Consider the following 25,822-nt stretch of genomic DNA (forward strand, 5'->3'; position numbering starts at 1 on the left):
ACCCCCCCACCCCCCCCACAACAGTATCCAAAACGGTGTACTTATTGTCGAGGGGAATGGCCACAGGGGATCCCTGCAGTGCCTGCTGGTTCCCTTTCCGTCCCCTGACTGTAACCCATCTGCCTTTTTCTTGTACCTGAGGAGTGACTACCTCCCTGTAACTCCTCTCAATAACCCCCTCTGCCTCCCGAATGATCCGAAGTTCATCCAGCTCCAGCTCCGGTTCCCTAACGTGGTTTGAGGAGCTGGAGTTGGGTGCACTTCCCGCAGATGTAGTCAGCAGGGACACTAGTGGTGGCACATTCTGCAGGAGGAACATTCAACTGCCCTGACCTCCATTCCCATTGTTCTAAATTCCCAAAGAGACTGTTTGTTTAAAAAAAAGAATAAAAAATAAACTTGTTACCTTACCAATCAGGTGCACAGAACTTTTTGTTTTGGTTAGAGGAGGAGGATGGGTGGGAGACACTACCCGGGTAGTGTTTCGGGTAATGCAACCGCACAAATATATTACCTCACTTACTCAGCAGTCCCGTGTCCACTCCTGCTCAGCGTACCTTCGCCTATTCACGAGGTAAGGATTTTAAAGATTCAAAAACAGTGACTCACCGGCTTCCCGACAAGCCCCTGGTCCAAGCTCCCGTTCGCGCTGCTGCTCAACCAGAAGTGGGATAGGTCTCAGAAAACAAGAAGTCACCTCATTATTTTAAATGAGCAAACCCTGATTTTTATTTTTAAATAGTGACCCCTCAGTCCAGATTCTCCCACTGAGGATATACCCTCTCCATGTCTATCTACCCTATTAAGGTCTTGCACGTTGCAATCAATCTTCTTACTCTTCTAAATTGCAGGGGATAAAATCTGAACCCATCCTAAACTTTCCTCAGAAAACAACTCCTGTATTCCAGTATTAATCCAATAAAGTGCTTCCAAATTTTCTAAATAACGGGATCAATACAGTGCAGAGTACTCCAGATGCAGAAATTTCAAGTCTTCAACCTTTAATCAGAACAGTTACAGACCTGAAACACTAGCTGTTTGCTCTATCCACAGATGCTGCCTGACAGTATGGCCAGCACACTCTTTAGTTCAATGCTAGTTAAATGGCTGTACACTGCTTCGGGCCATCAAGTAATCAAGGCAGATCTTTCTTTCCCCCATTATTTTTATGTAACTATTAGCATTGCATCTCTCCAGACTACTGTTTAAAAATAATGTGACAAATTGTAAGTCAGTGGTTTTACCCTACAGTAGGCAGGTCCATTCAAACTGACAGAAGAAAACATCAACAAATTACTTTCACCACGTGGTATTACTAACTCAACTTACAGCTACATTTTGCACCACAAAATTCTGTCTGGCAGCACCCACAGAAAGAGCAACTTAATTAAAGTAAAACTTAATTTTTGTCTCACACAAGAAAAAGCAGGCCAACAATTAAAATTAAATGGGTTTTGAGTTAAGTAGTGGATTTAGTAACAGAACATTCATAGCCTACAAATTTATTAGAATTCTTCAAAGAGGCGACAGGCAGGATAAATATAGGAACCTGTCACATACTTAGATTTCCAAAGATGTCTGATAAAGCATACACGTTAGGCTACATAATAGGAAATCTTCCAAGTAATTCTGGTGCAATTTTTTGGGCATACTGTTTAACAGAGGTCGCATAGGTTTTGAGATTTTTTTTAAGACCTGATTATGTTATTTGTTATGTTTAAAAAAAAGTTACATTTTTATACACCTCCCATCAACTTTGCCCATCTGGAAATCCAGCCTTTACATGTAAACTATGTTTCGTTATTCTTTCAGGGGATGCAAACATTGCTAGCATTTGCAGGAGGCAGCTACTTGGCCCATACAGTCCACACCAACTCCCAGAGGAACATCCCACCCAGACCTATTCCCCTCTCTGACCCTATCCCTCTAACCCTGCATTTCCCATAATCCACCTAGACTGCACATACCTGGACACTGTGCACTCTTTTGCATGACCAATCCACCTAACCTGCACATCTTTGGACTGTGGGAGGAAAGCCACACAGACAAGGGGAGAATATCCATACAGACTCCACACAGTTGCCCGCGGCTGGAATCAAATCCGGGTCCCTGGTGCGGTGAGGCAGCACTGCTAACCACTGTGCCACCCGAAGTAGCTACTTAAAAAAAGCAAAGCAGTTTACAAAGTGTGTCTCTGGAATTAATAAGGGAAAGTAAAGAGATAGTAGATGAATTAGACAGGTATTTGCAACAATCTTGACTTTACATAATTCAAATAACATCCCAGGAAATGTTGTAAATCAGGAACTGGGAAGGAGGAGGAACAGGAAAATTACAATCATCAGTTAAGTTGTCCACTGAGCAAACTATTGGAGCTGTGGGCTTCCAGGTATCATCAGGCTTCTTCCTGCAGTCTTAAAAAGTACTGGCTAGCAAGATATTTGATATGTTAGTTTCGGTTTGCCAAAATTCACTCAATTTGGAGAAAATTCCATTTGATTTGGAGATTGCTAACATAGTACCTTTATTCAAAAAGGGAGAACAGAGTCATTAGTGACATTTAAGCGACTGCTGGACATGCACATGGACAGCAGTGAATTGAGGGGAATGTAGGTTAGGTTATTTTATTTTGGATTAGAATTATTCCACGGCACAACATGGTGGGCCAAAGGGCCTGTACTGTGCTGTACTTTTCTATGTAATATGTTCTAACAACAAAGCAGGCACCTACAGGGCCAGTTAGCTCAACATCTATAATAGGAAAAATATTAGAAGCTACTGTGAAACATATTATAGCAGGACCCTTTTAAAAAAAAGTTCACAGTAATCAGAGTCGAGATGAACCAAGGCTCTTTAAAATAGAATCACCGTAATCAGACAGGGGTCTACATGGCTTTGTGAAATGGAAAAATCAGATTTATTGGAGGTTGTTGAAATAGTAATGTGCTGTGGATAAAGGGGAACTGGTGGATATACTGTACTTAAAATTTCCAGAAGGCACTTCAGGTACTACATTTGATGTTATTGAGGAAAACTAAAGGTCATGGCTTAGGGGTAACATTGGCATCAATAGAAAATCGGTTAACTAACAGAAACATCACAGTATAATGGGCCATTTTCTGTTGGCAAGATGGAACTAGTGGTGTGCCACAGGGATCAGTGCTGAGGCCTCAATGTTTTAGTTTATATAAATGGCTTTGATAAACGGACAAAGACATTGCTGCTGTTGACACCAAGACAAGTAGAAAAGTAAGTTGTGAAGAGGACATAAGGATCTGAGAACATAAGGATACCATATGGGATAAGTGAGCAGATAAAAATCTGGCAAATGGGGTATAATGTGGCAAAATGTACATTTTGATGAGGAGAATAAAAAGTAACATTATTTAAACAGTGAAGGACTCAGATGCAGAGTAATCCAAGTACTCTTGTGCACAAAATGCAGCAAGTAATTAGGAAAGCTACTAGAATGTTATAATTTATTGCAATATGGAATTGAATACAAATGGATGGTATGCTTCAGCTACACACAGCAATTGGAGTATTGTGTATAGTATCAGTCTCCTTAAAGATGGGTGAAAATGAATTGCAAGCAGTTCACAGAAGGTACAATTGACAAATAGCTGGAATAGATAAGTTGCCTTGAAGAAAGGTAGGAGAGGTTAGATTTTGTAGTCAACAAACCGGAAACGTACAAGGATCCTGACAGAGATCTTCATAGTTTGCCTGTGGGATCAATGTTTTCTCTTCTGGGAGAACCTAAAACCAGAGGTCATTATTTTGAAATAACGGGTCGCCCATTTACGACAAAGATAAAGCAAAATGCTCCCTCACACAGGCTCCTGAGTCATTGGAATGCTCTTCCCCAAAGATGATAGTAGAAGCAGAGTTTGAATATACTCAAGGCAGAGGTAGATAGATTCCTGATTATCAAGGAGATGAAAGGTCTCTAGGTACGTAGGAATGTGGTATAATCAAATCAACCATGATCTTACTGAGCAGGCTCAAAAGGGTCAAGTGGCCTACTCCTATCCATATGCAACTATACTTTACTTAAGATTCCATTTGTGTGTTGATACACACTTCTAAGCCAGATATGTAAATATACAAATGATACAAAATGAAAGTTTATCTTCATTTCAATGTTACTTCCAAACACAAGATCTTGATCGCTGGTTTAAAAAAAAACTAGCAATTGACATTGCATTCAGAAACTACAAACTGAATTTGGAGAGCAGGAATCAGATTTATTTGATTGTGTGAAACAGTTTAATATGCAATTTAACAAAAATGTATATTGAATACTTCTCAGGAGATGGAAAGCAGAAGGTTCATGTTGTGTTCCAAAGGCTTGTGGCTGCATCTTGAAGTACTTTTCAAAACCTCATGTTTTGTTTCATGATATTGAGTACACCACTCTACAGATGAAACATAATCAATACCTGTCGTACAAATGTATTTGCCAGAAAACTGTACAATTAAACACCTGGGCTAGAACTTAAATTTCAACCAGGATTTTGTTTGTTCTGTCAACACAAGATCAGACTAAATAAATTACTGCAAAACCATTCCAGTCACCTTTTGGCTGACTGTGTACAAGTGGTATAATTCATTTCACAGCTGGACAAATGGCAGCTAACATCAGAACAATGTCTGGTTGATGTTCTGAATGTCATGACAATATGAATGATGCAAGAATGCGTCTTAAACTCACGTGCTGACCAGAACTTCTGCAATTTGTGAATTTGCATAGGACTGCAAATGGAGCGACAAGATGATGCCCCAGGCTTGGCAAGGAAAAAACCACTAACATCAGTCCAGGTGTGAATCATAGGATCACTCTTTCCTATGTAAATACAGAGAAGATTGTGCAACAGATGGTGTATTTAGCTGCAAGATGAGATCAAAGCAAGCCAGTGAGGTTCAATCTCAAAACGTCTTTCCAAAGCAAGCTGGCCGGGTACATTCACGACTCATCTGGTCTTCTTAATGACTTACTTATCCAGGAGCTTCTAATTAAACAGAAGGAAATATTCCTGTACACTCATTGCTCCTTTTTCTCTTGTGCAACACCAGTAACCAACACGAGATTGCATGCCATGAACTGCACGCTCAAAAGGTTACTGGTCTGTCCCATGTATACACCCACCAGCTCACTGGAGGAACCATCCACCAGTGAATTAGAGTAAGTGTTACGAATATCCCATACACGGACTGAATTATCCACAGATGCAGAAACTATCAAACTGCTGTCGGGACTAAATGCAAGATTAGTTATATTGTCAGTATGCCCTCTCAGTTCTTTGAATAAAGTACCCGACGCAAGGTCCCATAACTTTAATCGCTGATCTTCACCCGCTGAAGCCAAGTACTTTCCGTTAGGAGAGAAAGTTAATGCTAACACAGGTCCCCGATGTCCTGTGAAGAGGCGGACAGTATTCCCTTGCTGCGTACTCCAGAGCCGCACAGTTTTATCTATTGAGCCTGTGGCTATGTAATTAGAATTTGGGTGGAACTTAACACAGTCTACATCTGCTAGGTGGCCCGCGTAAATGCGTAGAGGGTATGTTCTGTCAAGTGCCCAAAGTCTTGCTGTCCGATCATGTGACCCAGTCACAAAGTAAAGGCTCAAGGGACTGATATCAATGTCCCAGATGGGATAAGCATGTCCTTGATACAAACCAGTGTTCTTGAAACTGCACAAATCCCAGTAACGGACTGTTGCGTCTTCTGAGCAAGACAGAAGTCCCAAATTATCAGAGAGGAATTTGGTACCATACACTGGCCCACAATGTCCTCTTAGGATTTTCATTTCACTGCCCACGTCATCTTCTACCTGCATTAGGGGAAAAAAAAATCCAAAAGCAATGAATAACAGTGGATATAAATAACAGTAAATTTCAATGATGCATGTAAACAAGTAGTAAGGATGTTCTTTTTAAATATGCTCCACTGAAGAGTTTTACACATCTCATTCCACTCGACAGCGTGATGGCAAAACAAGTGCAATGTAAAGGTCACTCATATTTATACTCTCCTCCGCATTTGCTCTCCTGCAGATCAATTGAGGATTCAGGACATGAGCTACACAAGTGTCTTTCCTCAATCAGCTTCCAATGGGCATAAATGAAAGCGAGAAGGCAATAAAATGTCTCTCTTTTTGTAAACTATCTTGAAAGTTGGTCGTAACAGGCTTGAGCGCTGCACCTTTATAAAAACAAAGTTTTAATGCTGTAGGAAAGCAGCATAGTGCCAATCATGCATATCAGACTGTTACAATGCCTGTATACATCACGGAATAAATACCTGAACACAGAGCTGGTGCAGTCCATGTAAACAGGGAGCTTCTGAAAGTATCAACTACAGAGCAATAATAGTGAGTCCCCAGCTATGCAGACCAGATTGTTTGCAGCTAAATGGTATCTAGTAAGGCAGGGGCTACTTGAGATACAGGAATCCTTCACCATTGCTGCTACCTCCGATTGTAAAGGTGCCATTATGTTAATTCATTGATCGATTAAAATAACTCTATTCAACATTTCCATAACTAGTAAATACGTATTTTAAAATAAAACCTTATTCTTCTGTACGAACCTCCACAAAATGGTTGGGTTAGTAAACTGTACTTGGGACTCAAACCTCTTAAAAATATTTAAAAGGGATGTGGAGTAATAACTCTGGATGAACTGTGCATTCTTATAAGGAGACAGGGATATAACAGAAGACTCATGCCTGAAGGTGATGGTATATATCTGGACATTACCATGTAAGGGCACAGCGTATAAAATGCAATATACGGTACACACAATTTGTGTTGTGCTTCAAATAGAAAATGCTTCTAACATGCTTGGCAACCCCTTAACATCGTAATCAGACAGTTATGCACTGATCTTCAGACAGACTTAGGCACACTGACTCCATTTATGCTGCTTTTCCCCCACTGAAGCCACAATCTTGAGGAGAACTAACCACAGTATTTTCACGAGTAGCTTCTACAGCCACAAATAATGCATGGGAAATTTGCAATACAGACAAAATATTGCATGTAAGGAGCATGTCAGGAAGCAACTGCAGAGAAGGGAAGTAAAGGAAATTATTCTTGACAGAAGAAAGATATTGATGCTGAGGCATTTAAATCTAACTCTCATCTCCATTTTAGTTAAGCCCTTTAGATTCTTAAATCGTTTCAAAGAAATATGAAAACTTAATTGCCATATCCCTGAGTGAATATGTTAACCTTGCATTCTGCACTTTTTCTCACAAAACATGATGGATAAGTTCAGCTGAATCAGTTAAACGTTCTGTGCAATGTCTCGATATGTTGAGAAATTATGAAAGGGGAATTCTGTCCATGTAAAGATCTTTCTTTAGAAATTGTGAAACTCTGGGCAACCCAAGAAAAGCTGTTAGCCTCTTAATCAGTAAATACCATAAACATTCTCTTTCTGGTCAATAAAATGTAAATCTACACCAATGCATATCCCCTAAAGTGCTCACTATTGATAAATAGCTATAGGGCACACCAGGTCAAGAACTGATGTTCTGTCTTGGGCTTTGTGAAGGAATTTATAGAGTCAAGGAAGCATGAATCTGGAGGCTACTTAAAGTCAATGATATATTTCGAGTGCTACTAAATTATGAAAATTGTGGCTTGTGCCAGACTGAAGGTGCCATCATGGAAAGATAATTAAGTAACTGCTGACTAATGACATGGAGAGACACAATTGGTGATGGTTTAACCTGGAGGGTCACCACACCTCAGGCAGGGTAAACAGTTGAGAAGGACAGTCATCATGGTAACTTCAGCTGGTGCGAGAATTGAACCCACTCTGTTAGCATAACTCTGCACTGCAAACCAACTGTCCAGCCAATTCAGCTAACCGATCCCAGCATCAACAAATTCAGAGAACAGAACAAGAAGCAGCACTGCAGTCAGGCAGAAACTACAAAGCAGGTCAAGGGTAGACAATAAGTACCAGCATTCCAGATAATAGGAAAAGGAGACACATCACTCATAACCCAATCCATGCTTCTGTGGGATAGTTCCAGTCTCACACAGATTTATCACTTTTCCACGTCAACTTCATCACAAAATGGAGGATGACTTAACAAGAAGATGTTGAAGTCACCTTGTCCCTTCTCCTCCTGCACTCAATTGGAGTCAATTCTCAAACATTTGTATGTCTACAAACTCTGCTGTGACTCTGAAATAACAGTGATTTGTTCCACTTAATATTCAGATCAAAGACTTCAATCTGCTCTGTTGCCTAGTACATAAACCACACTTGGTGACCACATGTCTGCTGGGTGAGACTGGAACCCTAGTACAAAGGAGCCCACTTGATTGGCAGTTCACTCACTACTTAGTCTATTGTCAGCAGGATGTAAGTAGCAACTGATAAAAGCCACTTCGATGGCACTTCCCAACCCTCTACCAAAAACCAATGGATGCATGGGAAAACGATCATGTCCAAGTTTCCCTCTATATCAAACGTCATCCTGAATTGAAAATACTTTGTCACTGGGTCAAAATCCTGAACTGTCTCGCTAACAGTGTGGGTGTATGCAGGCAATATGGATTAGAACAGTTCAAGAAGGCAGCTCACCAACACCTTTTCCAAAGTAGTTTGGAATTGGCACTAAATGCCAAGGATACTCATGTTCCATGAATGAATGAGAGATGTTATTTGGTTACGCTACATAGACTTACACATTTACAGCACAGTATATGGCCACTTCACCGCCAGTCAATAAACCTCTGACTGCATCTAGCCCATTTTTACAACTTCTGGCCCCAAGGCTCTGGAGGCTATGGCAATGGAAATGAACATTTCAACTGTGGTTAAGTGTCATGAGATTTTCTGACTCAAAAACACCCTTTTAAAGGTAGGGTGTGCTAGACTGCCATCACCTCACCAGTAAAATAAGAGTCATCTCTTTGCTCCTCTTAGCCTTCTACCTCTTACCTCAAATCAATACTCCCTAGTTATCAACACCTCTATAACTGGAAAAATTGCCACTTATCCACCATAGCAATGCCCCTCATCTTATAAACCTCTATCAGGTCCCCTATCAACTTTTGCTGCCTGTCAAAAAAACAAATCCAAGTCTCTCCAATCTTTTCTCATAGTTAGGATTCTCCAGCCAAGGTACAATCCTGGCAATTTCCCCTGCACCTTTCCTAGTGCAATCGGAAAAAGGAGAATACAGTCCACATTGAACATTGCATGCTTGCAAAACATCTACCAATTTACACAAATCTGTGATTGTTCAGCTTGCACTATCCAATCTTGAGTACACCAATCATGACATTATCTTAAATTGATTGTTGATCAGTGAAGATTTCTGAAGGATGTAGATTCATTTCCAGAAACCTATCCTCTGCAAGCTCTGCATTAGAATACATTAGCTGGCACATTGACTGATAAACGATCAGCTTCCTTTCCTCTTGCAGAATATATTATTGTGATAGAATGAAAACCTCTTACACTCATCAGGACAAACGTAAGATAAAAAGATTTGGAAACATGTCTCTCAATTCAGCAAACTATTCACTCCTTTCCCAGATACTGTCAGTGTTGAGCTTTCATTTCACTATTCCAATTTTCCTTTTACTTGTACATTCCAAAGTTAAGTACTGACATGATGAATATGCAGGAGAAAACATCCTCTTGCAGCAGAAGATCACCACATTATATACTTAAGGACTTGAGTGAGTATCAAAAGCATTCCCAATAATGGGCATTTCTGCTGTTGTTAGTCATTCTGAATGAACAGTGGTAATATCTTATTCAATAACAACAGGTTACTGGTCTGTCCCATAACAAATTCAATAGGTATTTTGTTAATAGCTACTTTCATTTAGCTTAAAATCCTCTATTTCCTAACTGTTTAGGATATTTATATGAAAGTGAAACTGGAATGTCTAATTTAAATAAAGACATTTCATTGCCAGCTGCCATAATCAAATCAAGTCCAAGTTATTGATCTGACTATTACAGAGAAAACCTTTCCTCTTACCCGCTTCCATTAGGTTGGGGGGTGGGGGGGGAATTAAAAATAGGAGGCAGTGAGTCCTGAGTTAACCTGCTCCCAGAGCCCATCACAGAACTCCTTAAAAACATGTTCACACCCCATCATCAGCTTTCCCCAACATTACTTCCACTGACATCTCCTGGACTATGACAGGCTACTCACTCACTCAGTAGTGAGTCCTGATCCTTCACACCTACCTCCCGGCTTTCCTTCCTCACCATGGATCAGAAGCTTTTATTAAATTTCCCCTGAAGTTTAACCTCATTATTCATTGTTCTTCTTCCTTCCCCACTTTCTGATATGAACTACCCTCTATTCACTCAGGATGGTGGCTGCTCTCCTAGGTTAGGGGAAGGACAAAGGTCCTGCAAATGCAGAACAGAAAGCTGCCAATTCTGAATGAGAGTTAGCACCTGCACAATGTGTTGCTGAGCCATCCGAGTCCACCTGCTGGCTTCGTTGTGTTCTCTATCAACTTCAGGGACAGCTCCCCTGATCTCTTTCAACAGTGACATATGATCCTTCATTTCCAAGAGGGAGGTAACAGAACCAATGTAACATCTTGCACAAAGAGGGCAACTTCAACAGTACATCACCTCTGCTGTAATGTGCTGGAGTGTCAGCTTAGGACTGTGTGCTCGTGCCTCTGCAGCAGGGCTTGAAGCAACAATCTGCTGACTTTCAGAGAGTTAGCAACAGAGGCACAGTTGATAGTCAAACTTTGGCATGATAATGTAAGATTGCCAATTCTGGTTCAGAGAGGAAATGAAGTTTGAGTGATCAGGGTGAGAGAGGAAGGGCTCCTTTAGATGGAGGGCGTTTTGGGGAAGACTACATGATGGAATTAAAGTGTGTGAAAGAGGGATGTTGTAAAGTGGCTGGGTGCCACATTCTGTGAGCTGGATTTTTAACACATCTGCCATAGGATAGTTTAGCCGCTGACACTTGCAGAGATAATGGGAACTGCAGATGCTCTCTGATGAAGGGTCTAGGCCCGAAACGTCAGCTTTTGTGCTCCTGGGATGCTGCTTGGCCTGCTGTGTTCATCCAGCCTCACATTTTATTATCTTGACACTTGCAGACCATTTTTCCTTAAATAACACCCAAGAAAGAAAAAAATGGACAGAGAAGGACCAGTAAAAAACACTGTTGGCAATGAGAGAAATGAGACACATTAGAGAACAAGTGCAGGACAACAGAGGAGTAAAACAGGCCCGTTTTCCACTATGGCAGATTCACTTGTTCATATACAAAAAGTATGCACTCAGTCCAATCCGTCACAACTTGCAGACCTTATTACTCAGTTAGGAGTGATTGAGATCTTCTAGCTTTAATGCATAGTATGAAGGAATCGACATAGAATGGATCACCAGTCACATACTGTTACGTTTGTAACAGAACCTTGTGGAATTGACAGCAGTTGACATAAAATTATTACATTTGGAAGAAAAGGTTAAAAGGCCTGTCAGTGAAGAACCAGTTGTGATATTGATTGCGTCAATTAATTTGGAGCCTCAACATCAGCAATAGCAAACCTTAAATACTTTAAATCTCATGAAATTCACATTATACAGAGTGGTCACTCTTGGAAACATAAAATACAATCTGCACGATTCAGATCATGCGTCTTACTGACTGTATGGTAAGATGGAATGAAAATTGAATTCTTAGATCTGCCCAGTGATAAAATATTAAACAACAGGCCCATCCAACGTGATACTAACTGCTGGATTTAGCCTATCACAACAAAACACAGGTAGCACGTACACTGTCGTACCTCATCATCCAAGATGTCACAGGCAAGGTTGATCCGAGAGACATCAACCTGTTGGGGCCCACATTTGAGTTTCTTCGCCCTCAAGCTCCAGAGTTTGATACAAGAGTTATCAAAGCCAGCACTGAGCAATTTGCTGTTTGGCGAAATTTCTGCAGTATTGAGCAGCTGGTCCGTGTTGTAGAAAGCATAGAAACATATGGTTGTGAGAGAGGGAGGTCCATCTTTTACCCGTTTTATACTATCCTGCAACATTTCCAGTGCAGCTTCATTCTGCAACATGGTAGAGGGTAGCTCAGAGGGCTCCAGACCCAACCCCTCACTGCGAGATATTGTCCCCGTGTTGTACAGCTGATAGCCTGTCTGTGGAGAACACTGCACATCCAGCTGAACACGAGAGGCTAGAACCTTGCACAAAGCACTATTGTTGTCACTCTGGAGGTAGCGGAGGAGATAATTGTAACTTTCTTCAGTCAGGCTAAGAACATATTTGTTTTCAGTCAGGCTTCGAAGCTTGGAGTTTGAATAAATATCTTGGCTATTCAGAGTAGTCCGTAGCTGTTCCATGATGTCCTTCTGATCCGTATTTTGTAAGAACATCCCATGAAAACGACTGTAGAAACTGTCAGCTGCGCTCTTCAAACCACTGTGCACCATATCAAGGTGGAGGTAGACAAATAAAGGGTAGAGCAATTGTTTCACTTCTTGGCTGTACTTTGATTCAGTATCTGGAACCAGAGCAAGACATGGCAGTGAGTAAATATATTTCCAGCACTTGCTAGAACATATCTTTCCCAATATTCAAAATATAGTAATTTCTGGATTAGTGGCACAAGCGAGCACAGAAATGAAAAGCAGAACAAATGGATGCATAACTGGAGAATCAGTACAGTGGAAGTAAATTCCCACAAGGGTGAAAAGTAGAGAAAGCCGAATCCAGAACACTCTGGTGATGAAGGAGATACAGGGCAATATGCATTAGAGAAAAACAAATACAGTATACAACAGACATCAGGTTGCGATAACACATGATAACCAGCCTGAACACAAAGTTTAGGAGGGAAAGAAGTCAAAATAGAAATGAGAGGGAAAGAGAGAGTACGACAGGAGGCTGGCAATTAACATAAAAGGAAAATTCAAAAAAGTCTTCTATAAGCACATACGTAGGATAAAGGGTAAGAGAGGAAGAATGGAGTTAATGAGACCTTGAAGGGACCTATACAGGGAAGCGGAGATAATGGCCAAGGAAAGGAAAGGGATACTGTCCTAAGTTGTTGAGAAAGAGAACGTAATTGAGTTAATAGCTGGATCCGAAATTAACAAAGCAAAGTTAATATAAAGGTTGACTATACTTACAATTGAAACAGGCTGGCATGCTAAAGGACGTAAAGGTGGAAACTGTGAAGAAATTAGTCATAATCAGCCACTCCTTCCTTGGTACAGGGGTGGTGTCAGAGAACTGAAAAGTGGCAAATGTTTTACCCTTGTTCAAAACACAAAGGGTACAAGTATTGTGATGTTGCTGTAACTTTTTACAGGTTATTTTGTCCTTTTTTTTGAAGAGAGACTGCAAGGCAAAGGTTCTAAGTAGTCTGGCATAACGTAAACAGCTTGGGAGGCCTTGGATTTTTGTTTAACAGCCTGAATGGGTGTGGCCGGCTCTCGCAGATCAGCATTTCTGGATTTTGGTTTCTCAGTAGCATCAGAAGCCATTGAGGTCTCAACAGAATTGAACGTTCAGTGAATGAATCCTGGCAGCTACTCACTCTGAATTTTCTCTTGATGTTTTTTCCTCCCAGACTGGGGACGTGCATGTGAGAACCTGTGCCTAATTTCTTTTCTTTGCCAAGGGATGTTGCTATATTGAAACAGTTAATTAGTAATAGTTACTGTACCTATTGTTTGGTTAGTTTTCAGGTAGAGCTGTTATTCCAAATTTCTTTTTCTTTGGTTGTATTTTAACTACAGTGTTTAAGTAAAATTGTGTTTTGCCGAATAGAGTAGTTTGACCAGTCACATTCCATCTTGAACATATACTTCACATCTGCCTTTAAAATTAGTAGTAGTTAGGGTCTAGACTACCTTCTTAATATATTTGGAGAGAGTCTAGTCTAGTCTGTAACAGTCTAAACCCAGCAGCTATTAGTCAGTTTAACCTCTGTATTGGGAAAGCTTCTAGAAATAACAACCCTAGAAAAATTTAAGTGTCACTTGAACAACAGTGCATTAAAGAAAGACAGCATACATATGTTCTAGGAAAAGCATGCTTACCTAACCTGGATAATAAAATGTGAGGCTGGATGAACACAGCAGGCCAAGCAGCATCTCAGGAGCACAAAAGCTGACGTTTCGGGCCTAAAGGGTCTAGGCCCGAAACGTCAGCTTTTGTGCTCCTGAGATGCTGCTTGGCCTGCTGTGTTCATCCAGCCTCACATTTTATTATCTTGGAATCTCCAGCATCTGCAGTTCCCATTATCTCTCTTACCTAACCTGATTGGGTTTGATAAGTGAGATTTGAACAGGGAAGTACGGTTGATGGAACAAGACTTGCAAAAGACATCTGACGGAGTATTTCACATTAGGTTTGTCAGCAAAGTTGAAGCTCATTGAATAAAAGGGACAGTTACAACATGGATACAAGGTTGGTTGGAGGACGTTATTGCACAATGGTAATGTCTCTACCTCTGGGCCAGAAGGCCCAGGTTCAGGTCCCACCCCCGCCAAATATAACATGTCTAAACAGATTCATTAAAAGCATCTGCAAGGTTGGCTGATGGATGGGAAAGGTAGTAGGTGATCATTGTTTTTCAGACTGGACAAAGCTATACAACAGTGTGCCCCAGGGCAGACACAAGCACTGCTGCTTTTCTTGATCTACCTAAAAGACCCCGACTTGGGTACACTGGACACAATTTCAAAATCGACAGAGGGAACAACATTTGGAAGTATTGTTAACTGTGACAAAGAGAACAATAAACTTCAACTGGACATACAGGTTGATGGAACAGGTAGTCAACAAATGCAATTTAATGCAGAGAAGGACAAGATGAGACATTTTGACAGGAAGAAAGAGAAGACATAATGAGAAATAAAAGGAATAAGTCGAAAAGGGGTTGAGAGACAGAGCAAGAACGAGAACGACTTTTGGGGTAATCATTGAAGATGCCAGGACAGGCTGAAAAACTTATAGGATCCTGACCTTTATAAAGACTGGCACCGAGTACAAATGTGATGAAGCTGAATTTCCATAAAACCTGATTTGGTCTTATCCAAATATTGTGTGCAGTTCTAAACACTACATCTTACAAAGCATGTGAAAGTTTTATAAAAGAGTGCAGAAAAATTTACAAAAATGATTCCAGGGATGACAGATTACAATTGCAAGGACAGATTGGAGAAACTTAGAAAAAGAGAAGGTTGTGAGGAAATTATAATGGAGGTGAACAAAACTATGAGGTGGCTAGACAGAACACACAACGAGCAACTATTCCCACTAATGGAAAGGTCAAGGGCCAGAGGTCAGAGATTTAAAGAAAATAGTAAAAGAATCAAAGGCAATACAATTTTTTTTAGCAGAGATAACACGGTGTAGAGCTGGATGGACACAGCAGACCAAGCAGCATCAAAGGAGCAGGAAAGCTGACATTTTGGGTCTGGATTCTTCTTCAGAAAACGAAGAAGGGTCCAGACCCGAATCGTCAGCTTTCCTGCTCCTCTGCTACAGCCTGGCCTGCTGTGTTCATCCAGCTCTACACCTTGTTATCTCAGATTCTCCAACAGCGGCAGTTCCTACGATCTCTGAAATGATTTTTTAGCAGCGACTGTTTAGGCCTGGAACGCCCTGTGCAGAATGTGGTGGAGGCATACTTGGTACAGACTTTCAAAAGGGAAGATAAACATTTGAAGACAAAAAAGATACAGGGTTAATGGGAAAAAACGGAAATTGGGTGGGTCTAGCAAAAGTGCCTTGCAGACAGATGGCACAGACATGACTGGCTGAATGACCTTTTCTTGTGCTGCCTCTATTTTATGATGGCTTAGTTCTGATCAAAAGAATGGTGAGCCCCCATTTAGCAAGGCCCATTTCTAGTGAACCAAAACTAAAGTGCAGAGGTTTTCAGAATGGAGGAAAGGCAATGCCTGGCTTCATTATGCCAAGTATCAGAAACAACATCAAAGCTCCTTTCAAAACTTGGAGGCAGCCAGTTTTCATTTTACACACACCCTTTCAAATTATTACAGAGCTGCAGGTGAGAGGTATTTAACCTGGAACAAGCCCAGTAAGATTGCATACAGCTTAGAAGAAACACTGGTTGGCAGCCTCCTGTTATCTCTAAAATGTTGGAAAACGCCAAATCTGTCAAACCATGTTAACAGGCTTACATTGATTACTAAGTTTACTGAAGTGGCATGTGGTAACCTAGAACAGAATTAGCAGCAACAATAGAAATGCCAGTATCTTTGATACTCTCTTTAACCACTTTCATCCAAGAGAACTGGAGTGATTGCACTGATACCATTTTCTGTATTCAATGAAATGAATCAAAATGAAGTGTTTCCTGCAACTCAAATCAACAACTCAAAGCTTAAAGCGCTCATCAGCTCTTGAGCATGGACTAATTTACTCTCCACATGCTGTAGAGTATACAATCATCATTCTTTGCAAGTGAAAAGATTATTCAAATCTTGTGAAAGTCTCATTGCATTTGTTGCTACATTTCCTAGTTGTGTTAGAACATTCATCTTCATCTCTATTCATCTTCACTGCTACGCTTTCCCATTTTCACCTAATCACAGATACACCGCTGTGAATAGTGAGACCAATTACAGATAAAATTGCACATGCATCTGACAGGGGGTACATTCAGTGAGTCAAAAGCAGCTGAATGTATCTCTCATTCCCAAGGCACCCGTGAAAAGAACTTCAATTTCAATAGAAGGAAGCGATTTTCTCTTCCTGCATGACATTTCTCAAAAAGGAAAGTATGATTTAAGAGGAACAAATTACTGGGTATACTTAGAATAAGATACTTTGTTCAACCTAGATCCTTAAATAGCTAAACAGACAACATATTGTCTTATCTTCCTACACATACAACACCTGTATCTCAGTTACTGAAGGCAGTTCTTAAACATTGATGAGGCTGGAAGAACACAGCAGGGACGGCAGCATCTGAAGGAAAGGAGCAGTTAATGTTTCAGGTATTACTGTCCTTCGGGGCTGAAACTTTGATTGCTCCTTTCCTCCAGATGCCGCCTAGCCTGCTGTGCTCTTCCAGTCTCCTGTCTGTCTATCTTGGATTCCAGCATCTGCAGTTCTTTTGTCTCTTAAACATCATTACTGATTCAATGTATCATTGGCAAGTTTAGCATTTATCTCCAATCCTAATTATCCTTTAAAAAGGTGATGGTGAGCCACCTGCTTGAAAGCAACCAAGCGGTTGCCAGACTTTTTCAGAGGAAGCCACAAGAGTCGACCACATTGCTGTGCATAATGTGCAGGTTTGACTAAGTAAGGACAGGAGATAAATCTTCCTGGAAAGGACACTGGAGGACCAGATGAGCTTTTACAACAATCTGGTCACCTGCTTTTTAACAGATTTATTTAATTAAATGAATTTAATTGTGACCATGGAAGTTGAACTCATGTCTCTGAATCATTAATCAAAGCCTCCAGATTACAAATCCTATAATCCACTGTGCCTCATATGCCTATGGTTATGTTCTGAACCTGGGTTATGAAGTTTAAATGGGTGTAACTGCACAGTTCAGTCAGCTCTAATGGAAAATATTACTTCTGATCTCAGCATGGCTGAGGTGGTTTTTAGGTATTTTCTGAAAAGTGACAAATTTCATTTAAAGTGGGTTTTTTAATAAAAGGTAAATCGTGTCAGCCAAGTTGCAGATTTGTAATTGGATCCATCAATTTCAAGAAACAGTATTACGCAGAAAGCAAGATGCACAAACTCAGTGCATGAACCACTTTATATAAATTAAACATCTTCATGACTAAATATATTCTGCTTCTGTCTTTACTTACCAAAAAGGAAGATTTTCAGCCGTGCAAACTGTATTTCATATTGATTAGGATCAGCTTGACAGGGCGCTGCAGACACCACATTGGGAGAACCAGACTCTGCCTGAACTGTTTTTGAAAATATAAAATGAATGCAATCAGCAAAGACCTGACATGTGCAATTAAACTGCATCTAGCCATGAAATTTCCATTTGAAAATAACTGCGCTGACAAGCTGGGATCACTAATAATAAAAAAAAAGAGAGCAATTCAACTGGTATGCAGACAAAATTATAATTAAATACTTTGACTGAAGAGTGACAAATCCAATTTCAAGGCACAATGCACAATTCTTTCAACGTACCATCAATTCCAGCAATCAACAGGGATTTCATTACATCAAATTATATGCTACCATACACTTCTCTCTCCCTAAAAACATGTATATCCCCCTTCGTTCAGCAGGTTTTTCACAGACTGCAGCTGGATTAAGAATAACCCTGCTTGAATGGACTTTTTACCTGGTGCATGCCAGTAAATTGCCTTAGAAAATAAACACATTCAGGTTGTTGAGACATTTGGGTCACTGCATTATTTGTATTCTTACATTCTTACAAATCCTGGCACTGTCCTTGGAGATGGTTCTAGATATGAAAAGTTACAAATAACCTTTGTGCTAACTGCGTATGTACAAAAGCCGTGCACTGTGATGATACAATAGCTTTAAGGGGTGCATTTTTTTCCCCTTTATCTCCCTCTCTCACATGCAATTCTGGCAGCAATCTGTTTTACTGAATTAGCCTTTGCCTAGGGTGTGTTAATGGGCTATTACACATTGGAACAAATACGGTTTAATAGTTAAATAATCCATCATTCTCTCAAGTTTTCCAAAACAGTTAAAGTTATACCTATTTTTATTTCTTGTGTCTGCATTTTAACTGGATGTAAGAATAAAGTGCATTTTGCTAAAGCTGAGTAGCGTGACCAATCACATTAGATCTGGAACACAGCACCTTACACTTGCCTTTAAAGAAGATAAAAGTTAGAGTTTAGGCTATCACCTTGGTAGATATTTTGCAGGTGGGGAATGGGGGTGCAAGGGTGGTGATGCTCGTGGTGGTCTGGTCCATAACAACACACCTTTCAGTATGCTCTGTTGTCAAAAATGTGTTTTGAAAGCTTCAATATGTAGATTCGGCAAAACAAAAAAGTCATATTACTGGAACAGTTAAATGTTTCCAGAATATACTCATGCAATCTTTTGCAATAGTCCAACATTCTACTTGGCAGAGAAATCTCTTAAATGCAATAATGCATAACTTGCTCAGTACTAGAATTGCCCGTTTCTGGAATATGGGAGATAATGGCAAGGCTATATTTATTACATACCTGTACTGGTAGGATTATGATTCTACCACATTGTGGGGAACTGACTCATATGGAGGCGGCAGGATCCCTTCCATGAAGAAATGTAGTAAACAATTGCTGTTTCACAAATGACCAGATTTAAAGAATGAACATACCATGATCCAATTTGGACTCATGACTCTGGGACCACTGTAATTTGTTGGGGTTTATACAAGTAGCAACATATACAATTAGACAAATATACCATAACCCTTTTCCCTACCTTGTGTTTAATGCTATTCTATGGCCATTTTTAGCTTCACTGTCTATTTTAGTGATTTTTATTCATGGGCAGTGGGAACAGGGTGCAAAGAAATTTCCATCCTAAGAGAATGGGGTAGATTTAAATCTGATCTGACCAATGCATGCAATCCAAATGCAGCATCCACTTGCACATATTAACCAACTCAATTCTATTAAAAATCTTTGATCACAACTTATGCTTGCTTTTGAAGCCTAGCGACATAAAACCATTCCCCCAGCTCATAATGGAAGTATATATAATTACAATATATAAAATTCCACTCATTTTGCACTATATATTATCTTGCATTTCACAGCGTTAACTCTTTTTCAACCGCTCAATTAAAATTAGAACTATGGACCACATTAAAATCAAACTCGACTCCTCAACAACATTCAAATAGAAATCATGCTTTTAAAAATCCTTGCCCACTTTAAAGAGATCTCATTATCATTTTTTTGGGAGTTGCAACTGTTCAATTCGAACTTCTGGTATTGATAAATTATCGTGATCTGGTTATCACAAGTTAATTTACATTTTCCAAACATCTTCACACTCACTCCCCCCAATCATCCTGTGCGCCTATCATTCTACTGCTAAGAGACCTGCAATTTAGTGGAATCACAAGCATTTGTCAAACAGATGTCACTCTCCCAGAATCCAAACAAGCATGTGCACAATAGCTGTTCGTAACATGCCTTACTGAGATTTAGTCTTCTTGTCATACTTCTATAAAGACGCAATAAAACCAGTTCCCACCTCTTTTCATGCACGCTATCAAATGATGGGGTGAATGTAAAAGATATTGGGTAATCATAAAAATAGCAATAACTTATATTTATACAGAGCATGTAGCAAAACAATCCAAGGCATTTCACAGGAGAGTCAGCAAACAAAATTCGTCACTGATTTCAAAAATAAAGCAATTAGGGCAGATAGCCAAGATTTTGATCAAAGATGTAGGTCTGTAAGAAGGGTCTTTAAATAAAAGAAAGTCTGTCAGAGATTGAGGAAGCAAGTCTTAGAGCTTAGTGTCTTGTCAATTGGAACAGAGCAGTCAATGGTGAAGCAATTAAAACTGTGACGCTCAAGAGACTAGAAACGGATGAGTGTAGAGATCTCAGAGAGTAGTGCAGCTGGAAGACACTGCAGAGACAGGGGGACACAGGCCTCAAAAGATATCTGAAAATATGAAAGAGAATTCTAAAATTGGAGTCACTAGGAGTCAATGGAGGTTAGTGAGTTCCAGCTACAAGGCAAATGGGACACGGTGCATGTTTACAACTAGAAAGCACAGCATTGTGCTAGGTAGAACTCATGAAATAGCAAGGAATGCTTTAGACTAGTTAAGTCTAGGGATAACAGAGGCATAATTAAGGATTTTAGCAGATCAGCTGAGGTGAGGTGGAGACAGGGAGAGACTCTCTTAATAACGGAACTGGTGAGAAACTCATCCTGGGGTTTGACAGCAAGGCTGCAAATTGCCTGGATTAGTCACATTTACCAGGGTAATGGCTAGAGGATAGGGTTTATGGGCGGTGGTCCTACGTTTAATCAATTTGTCTTCTCAATATTTAGTTAAGGATCTATTTCTAATCCAGAACTAGCTGCCAAGCAAATAGTCTGACAATTTAGAGATAAATATTGTTTGAAAGTACAAAATGAGTACTTTTGAAAACAAAAGCCCACAGTTTATCAATGCATTTTATCTTGTAATCAATCAGGCCATTTAAACAATGTTGGCTGCAATAATGAGAAGAGACTAGGGGTCTATGGGCTTCCATTTGTTACATCTTGCCAATTAGGAAAAGAACATTTATACATACCCTGTGTTCTGACAGCTAGTCAATTTTCCATCCATGCTATGATTTTATCCCCTACGTCATGGCCTTCGACTTTGCATGATAATAAATTGTGTGGCACCTTGTCAAATGACTTCTGGAAATTCAAGTCCTTTATGTCCACATCTCCCTTTTATCCACAGGGCATTACCCCCTCAAAAAAATTCCAATAAATTGGTAAAATATTATTTTCCTGCCACAAAACCATGATGACTCCTCCCGATTACCTTGCATTTCTCTAAGTGTCTAGCTACAATCTCCTTAAGGATCAATTCTAACACTTGCCCCATGACAGATGGCAAGCTAATTGACCTACAGTTTATTATCGTTGCCTCCCTCTCTTCTTGAGTAGAGGAGTTATATTTGCTACTTTCGAGAACCCTGTAAATTTTGGAAAATTAAACAAACACACCTATTATCTCATTAGTCATCGTTTTGCAAGTGTCTAGAATGAAGACTAATCTAGGCAAGTGTTAGCCCATAGCATCAGTCTGCTTGGCAGTGCTTCCCTCATGACTCTACTTTCACTAAGTCCCTTTCTCCCTTCCAACTTCTGATTCACAGCTATTACTGGAATGCTTTTTGTGCCCTCTATAGTGAGGACAGAAGCAAAATACTTGATCACTTCATCTGCAATTTCATCAACTCCCCATTCTCACTCTGTAGTATTCTTTCTCATTTCCATCTAAATCAACTAGATATTCTGATCCCCTGAACCAAGGTCATCTCAAACGACTGCTTCAGTGACATTCCTTTCTTAACAGTGCTACCCTTCCACCATTACCTATCTTCGTATTCTTGTTGAATGCTATATACCTCTGAATATTTAGGACCCAAAACTTGTCAGTGTGTAACCATATCTCTAATGTCTATCAGATCATATTTATGCACTTCAATGTGCGCAGTGAATTTGCTGTGAAGGTTACACGCATTTGGTTTGACCTAGTTTGCATCTTAGTGACATCCACCCTTGACTGTTGGCGTATGTTTAGGTTTATTTTGTCTTTCTTATATTACTATTTGCTCTCTTGCCGTGGTTCCACCCCATCATTTGCAATGTCTACCCAAGCTTGATCCCTCACCCACATTGATTTTAAACTAAAACAGTTTCTACTTCCCTAGTTCTATGGTTTGTGACAACCTTGATTCCAGTGGTTCAGGTGCAGATCGCCGCAGCAGTACAGGCCCCAGTGCCTCATGAACAGGAACCGACATCAGTCTTTGAGTCATGTGTTCATTTCACTTATCTTACGTTTTCTCTGACAATTAGCACGTGGCTTAGGTAACACTGCAGAAATCACTGCCCTCGAGACTCAGCTCTTAAATTTGGTGCCTGCCTCCGCACATTCTCTAAGCATTCTACTCGTGATGTTGGTACATACATGGGTCACAACACCTGGATTCTACCCCTCAAGTTCCTCTCCTGCCCTGAACAATATCCCAAACCCTGCCTACGTAGAGCATAGCCTTCTGAAATCACCCTCCTGTCTGCAAAAACTACTCAGGAAACCGGAGGAAACCCACTCAGACACCACACAACCAGTTGCCCATGGGTGGAATTGAACCCGGGTCCCTGGCACCGTGAGGCAGCAGTGTTAACCACTGTACCACCGTGCCACCCCATATCTTGAACCAAGGCAAACTGGTCCAATTGCTACTCCTCCCTCCAGACCTTGCCTTAAAGGTCGGAGATGGTTACAAGTTTTACAGCAGTGAAACAGGTCTTTTGTAATTATTTGAATTTCCAATCCCAGAGAGCTATGGAGGCTCAGTCATTGACAGGAATTGACTGATAGATTTTCAGACATTAAAGACATCGAGGGATGGGGTGTAGTGTAGAGATAGTGCAGGAAAACGTAATTGAGGTAAAGGATCAGCTTTAGTGATAATGGGAACTGCAGATGCTGGAGAATCCAAGATAATAAAGTGTGAAGCTGTATGAACACAGCAGGCCAAGCAGCATCTCAGGAGCACAAAAGCTGACGTTTCGGGCCTAGACCCTTCATCAGAGAGGGGGATGGGGTGAGGGTTCTGGAATAAATAGGGAGAGACGGGGAGGCGGACCGAAGATGGAGAGAAAAGAAGGTACGTGGAGAGTAGAGTATAGGTGGGGAGGTAGGGAGGGGATAGGTCAGTCCAGGGAAGACGGACAGGTCAAGGAGGTGGGATGAGGTTAGTAGGTAGGAAAGGGAGGTGCGGCTTGGGGTGGGAGGAAGGGATGGGTGAGAGGAAGAACAGGTTAGGGAGGCAGAGACAGGCTGGGCTGGTTTTGGGATGCAGTCGGGGGGATGGGATGAATTGGGCTGGTTTTGGGATGCGGTGGGGGAAGGGGAGATTTTGAAGCTGGTGAAGTCCACATTGATACCATTGGGCTGCAGGGTTCCCAAGTGGAATGAGTTGCTGTTCTTGCAACCTTCGGGGGGCATCATTGTGGCATTGTTTCCATATTAAGCAGAGGTTCACCTGCACATCTGCCAATGTGGTATACTATATCCATTGTGCCCGGTGTGGCTTCCTCTACTTTGGGGAAACCAAGCAGAGACTTGGGGACCGCTTTGCAGAACACCTCTGCTCAGTTCGCAACAAACAACTGCACCTCCCAGTCGCGAACCATTTCAACTCCCCATCCCATTCTTTAGATGACATGTCCATCACGGGCCACCTGCAGTGCCACAATAATGCCATCCGAAGGTTGCAGGAACAGCAACTCGTGTTCCGCTTGGGAACCCTGCAGCCCAATGGTATCAATGTGGACTTCACCAGCTTCAAAATCTCCCCTTCCCCACTGCACCACATAACCAGCCCAGCTCTTCCCCTCCACCCACTGCATCCCAAAACCAGCCCAGCCTGTCTCTGCCTCCCTAACCTGTTCTTCCTCTCACCTATCCCTTCCTCCCACCCCAAGCCTCACCTCCCTTTCCTACCTACTAACCTCATCCCACCTCCTTGACCTGTCCGTCTTCCCTGGACTGACCTATCCCCTCCCTACCTCCCCACCTATACTCTACTCTCCACCTATCTTCTTTTCTCTCAATCTTTGGTCCGCCTCCCCGTCTCTCCCTATTTATTCCAGAACCCTCACCCCATCCCCCTCTCCGATGAAGGGTCTAGGCCCGAAACATCAGCTTTTGTGCTCCTGAGATGCTGCTTGGCCTGCTGTGTTCATCCAGCTTCACACTTTATTATCAAAGGATCAGCTTTGATCTTTTTGATGTTGGACCAGGTTTGCGGAGACATACAGTCTAATTCTGCACTTATTTCTGATGTTCCCAACCAGTGTACACTTTACACTGGCCTCTTTACATTCACTTAATGTCACCCTATCCACATATTAAATGAGGAGCTTTACTCTGTCCAGCTTGTTGCTGACATCTGATCCATAAAATAGATGCAATGATTCATGTTTTTGCTCAAATTTATCTTCGATGTACCTGTTAAGTTAGTTGCCATTTCTTCTGCAGTTTGAGAAAACTTGGGTCCTTGCTTCAGCGCTCCATCAGAGTCAACATATTGTCTTCTTCGGAGGTAGAGAGCCACTGCTGTCTGAATCTGTTCTGTACGTACACGTTTCATGGTCTAATTATCAACATGAAATAAGATCAATGAAGAACAGTATCGTTTATAACCAATGGATAATGCTGTTGAAATTCAGCAGGTCTGGCAGCATCAGTGGAGAAGGAAGTAGAGTTAATGTTTTGTAATGTTGACTCTGCTCCTCTCCCCACAGATGTGCCAAATCTACTGAGTTTCAACAGCGTTTTCTATGCTTGTTTTAGATTTCCAGCATCCACAGTAACTTAGACTTTATTAAAGTATCTTTTGTGCCAGTCACATTGTCCAGGCGACTAAGCCATCATTACCATTTCTCCGCTCACCAATATCCTGAGCGGCACAAAACAAAACTTTTGGTTTGAAACTGCAGACTCAACTGAAACAGTACTTTTCCGCCCACTGTGCAAGGATGTGGGTGGTGAAGGGAGATGATTGCGGCTGGGGTGTGTGGGAGTCTTGCGGAACGATTAGGAGAAAAGGAGAGATGGGGAGTGGGAGGAGATGGGTTTGGTGTAGGGAGACAAATGAAGGTGGGGAACGGGGGAGAACAAGAGATGGGGCAGGGGATAGGGAGCGGGGGAGGCAGGATGGGAGCGGGGGGGAAACGGGAGATGTTTCTGGAAGGGGGGGTGTGGGTCGGGTAGAGGGTAAGTTTCCCGGTTGGGGAGAGGGGGGGGTGGTCTTTACCCGATCCCGCCTCCCTTAGGCCCGAAGCCGATCCGTTCGCCCCGCACCACCCCCAGCCCCGAGACCGGGAACTTACTGCATGACGGCCTGGCTCCCACAGCGGACGGGGGGGGTGTGTGTGTGTGCCGACAAGGAACACGGCCCAGGCCTCAGGCCGCCCTCGGGTTCGCGCTGGGCTCCGGGCCCGGGCTCGGGGCCTCTCCTCACGGCGCCGCCGCTGCTTTGGCGCCTCCGTTCGGCTTCATGTTGATTGGCTGCGGGGAGGA

At 41.5% G+C, this 25,822-nt stretch overlaps 2 protein-coding genes across 2 annotated transcripts in view; one reads left to right on the top strand and one right to left on the bottom strand.

The window, feature by feature from the left end:
* Positions 1 to 4,235: 4,235 nt before the first annotated feature.
* Positions 4,236 to 25,802, bottom strand: taf5l (TAF5-like RNA polymerase II, p300/CBP-associated factor (PCAF)-associated factor). Its single transcript, XM_059648363.1, has 5 exons — positions 25,633 to 25,802; positions 24,749 to 24,893; positions 17,850 to 17,954; positions 11,813 to 12,537; positions 4,236 to 5,836 (listed from the first exon to the last, which is right to left on the bottom strand). Exons 2-5 carry the CDS (start codon positions 24,888 to 24,890, stop codon positions 5,045 to 5,047), a joined length of 1,764 nt encoding a protein of 587 aa, XP_059504346.1. The 5' UTR covers positions 24,891 to 24,893; positions 25,633 to 25,802; the 3' UTR covers positions 4,236 to 5,044.
* The window catches only part of urb2 (URB2 ribosome biogenesis homolog), a 31,102-nt gene continuing 30,638 nt past the window's right edge, over positions 25,359 to 25,822 (top strand). The window contains exon 1 of the mRNA XM_059648359.1: positions 25,359 to 25,399. Coding sequence (XP_059504342.1) covers positions 25,394 to 25,399 — 6 coding nt within the window. The 5' untranslated portion in view covers positions 25,359 to 25,393. The remainder of the gene's footprint in view (positions 25,400 to 25,822) is intronic.

The sequence above is a fragment of the Stegostoma tigrinum genome, chromosome 9, assembly GCF_030684315.1.
Source record: "Stegostoma tigrinum isolate sSteTig4 chromosome 9, sSteTig4.hap1, whole genome shotgun sequence".
NCBI lineage: Eukaryota > Metazoa > Chordata > Chondrichthyes > Orectolobiformes > Stegostomatidae > Stegostoma > Stegostoma tigrinum.

Coding starts and splice junctions, on each gene's coding strand:
- taf5l (XM_059648363.1), bottom strand. CDS start 24,890: ATGAAACGTGTACGTACAGAACAGATTCAGACAGCAGTGGCTCTCTAC. Junction 12,538..17,849: donor GCTGAAAATCTTCCTTTTTG/GTAAGTAAAGAC, acceptor CTCTGGTTCCAG/ATACTGAATCAAAGTACAGC. Junction 5,837..11,812: donor GTGACATCTTGGATGATGAG/GTACGACAGTGT, acceptor CCCCTAATGCAG/GTAGAAGATGACGTGGGCAG.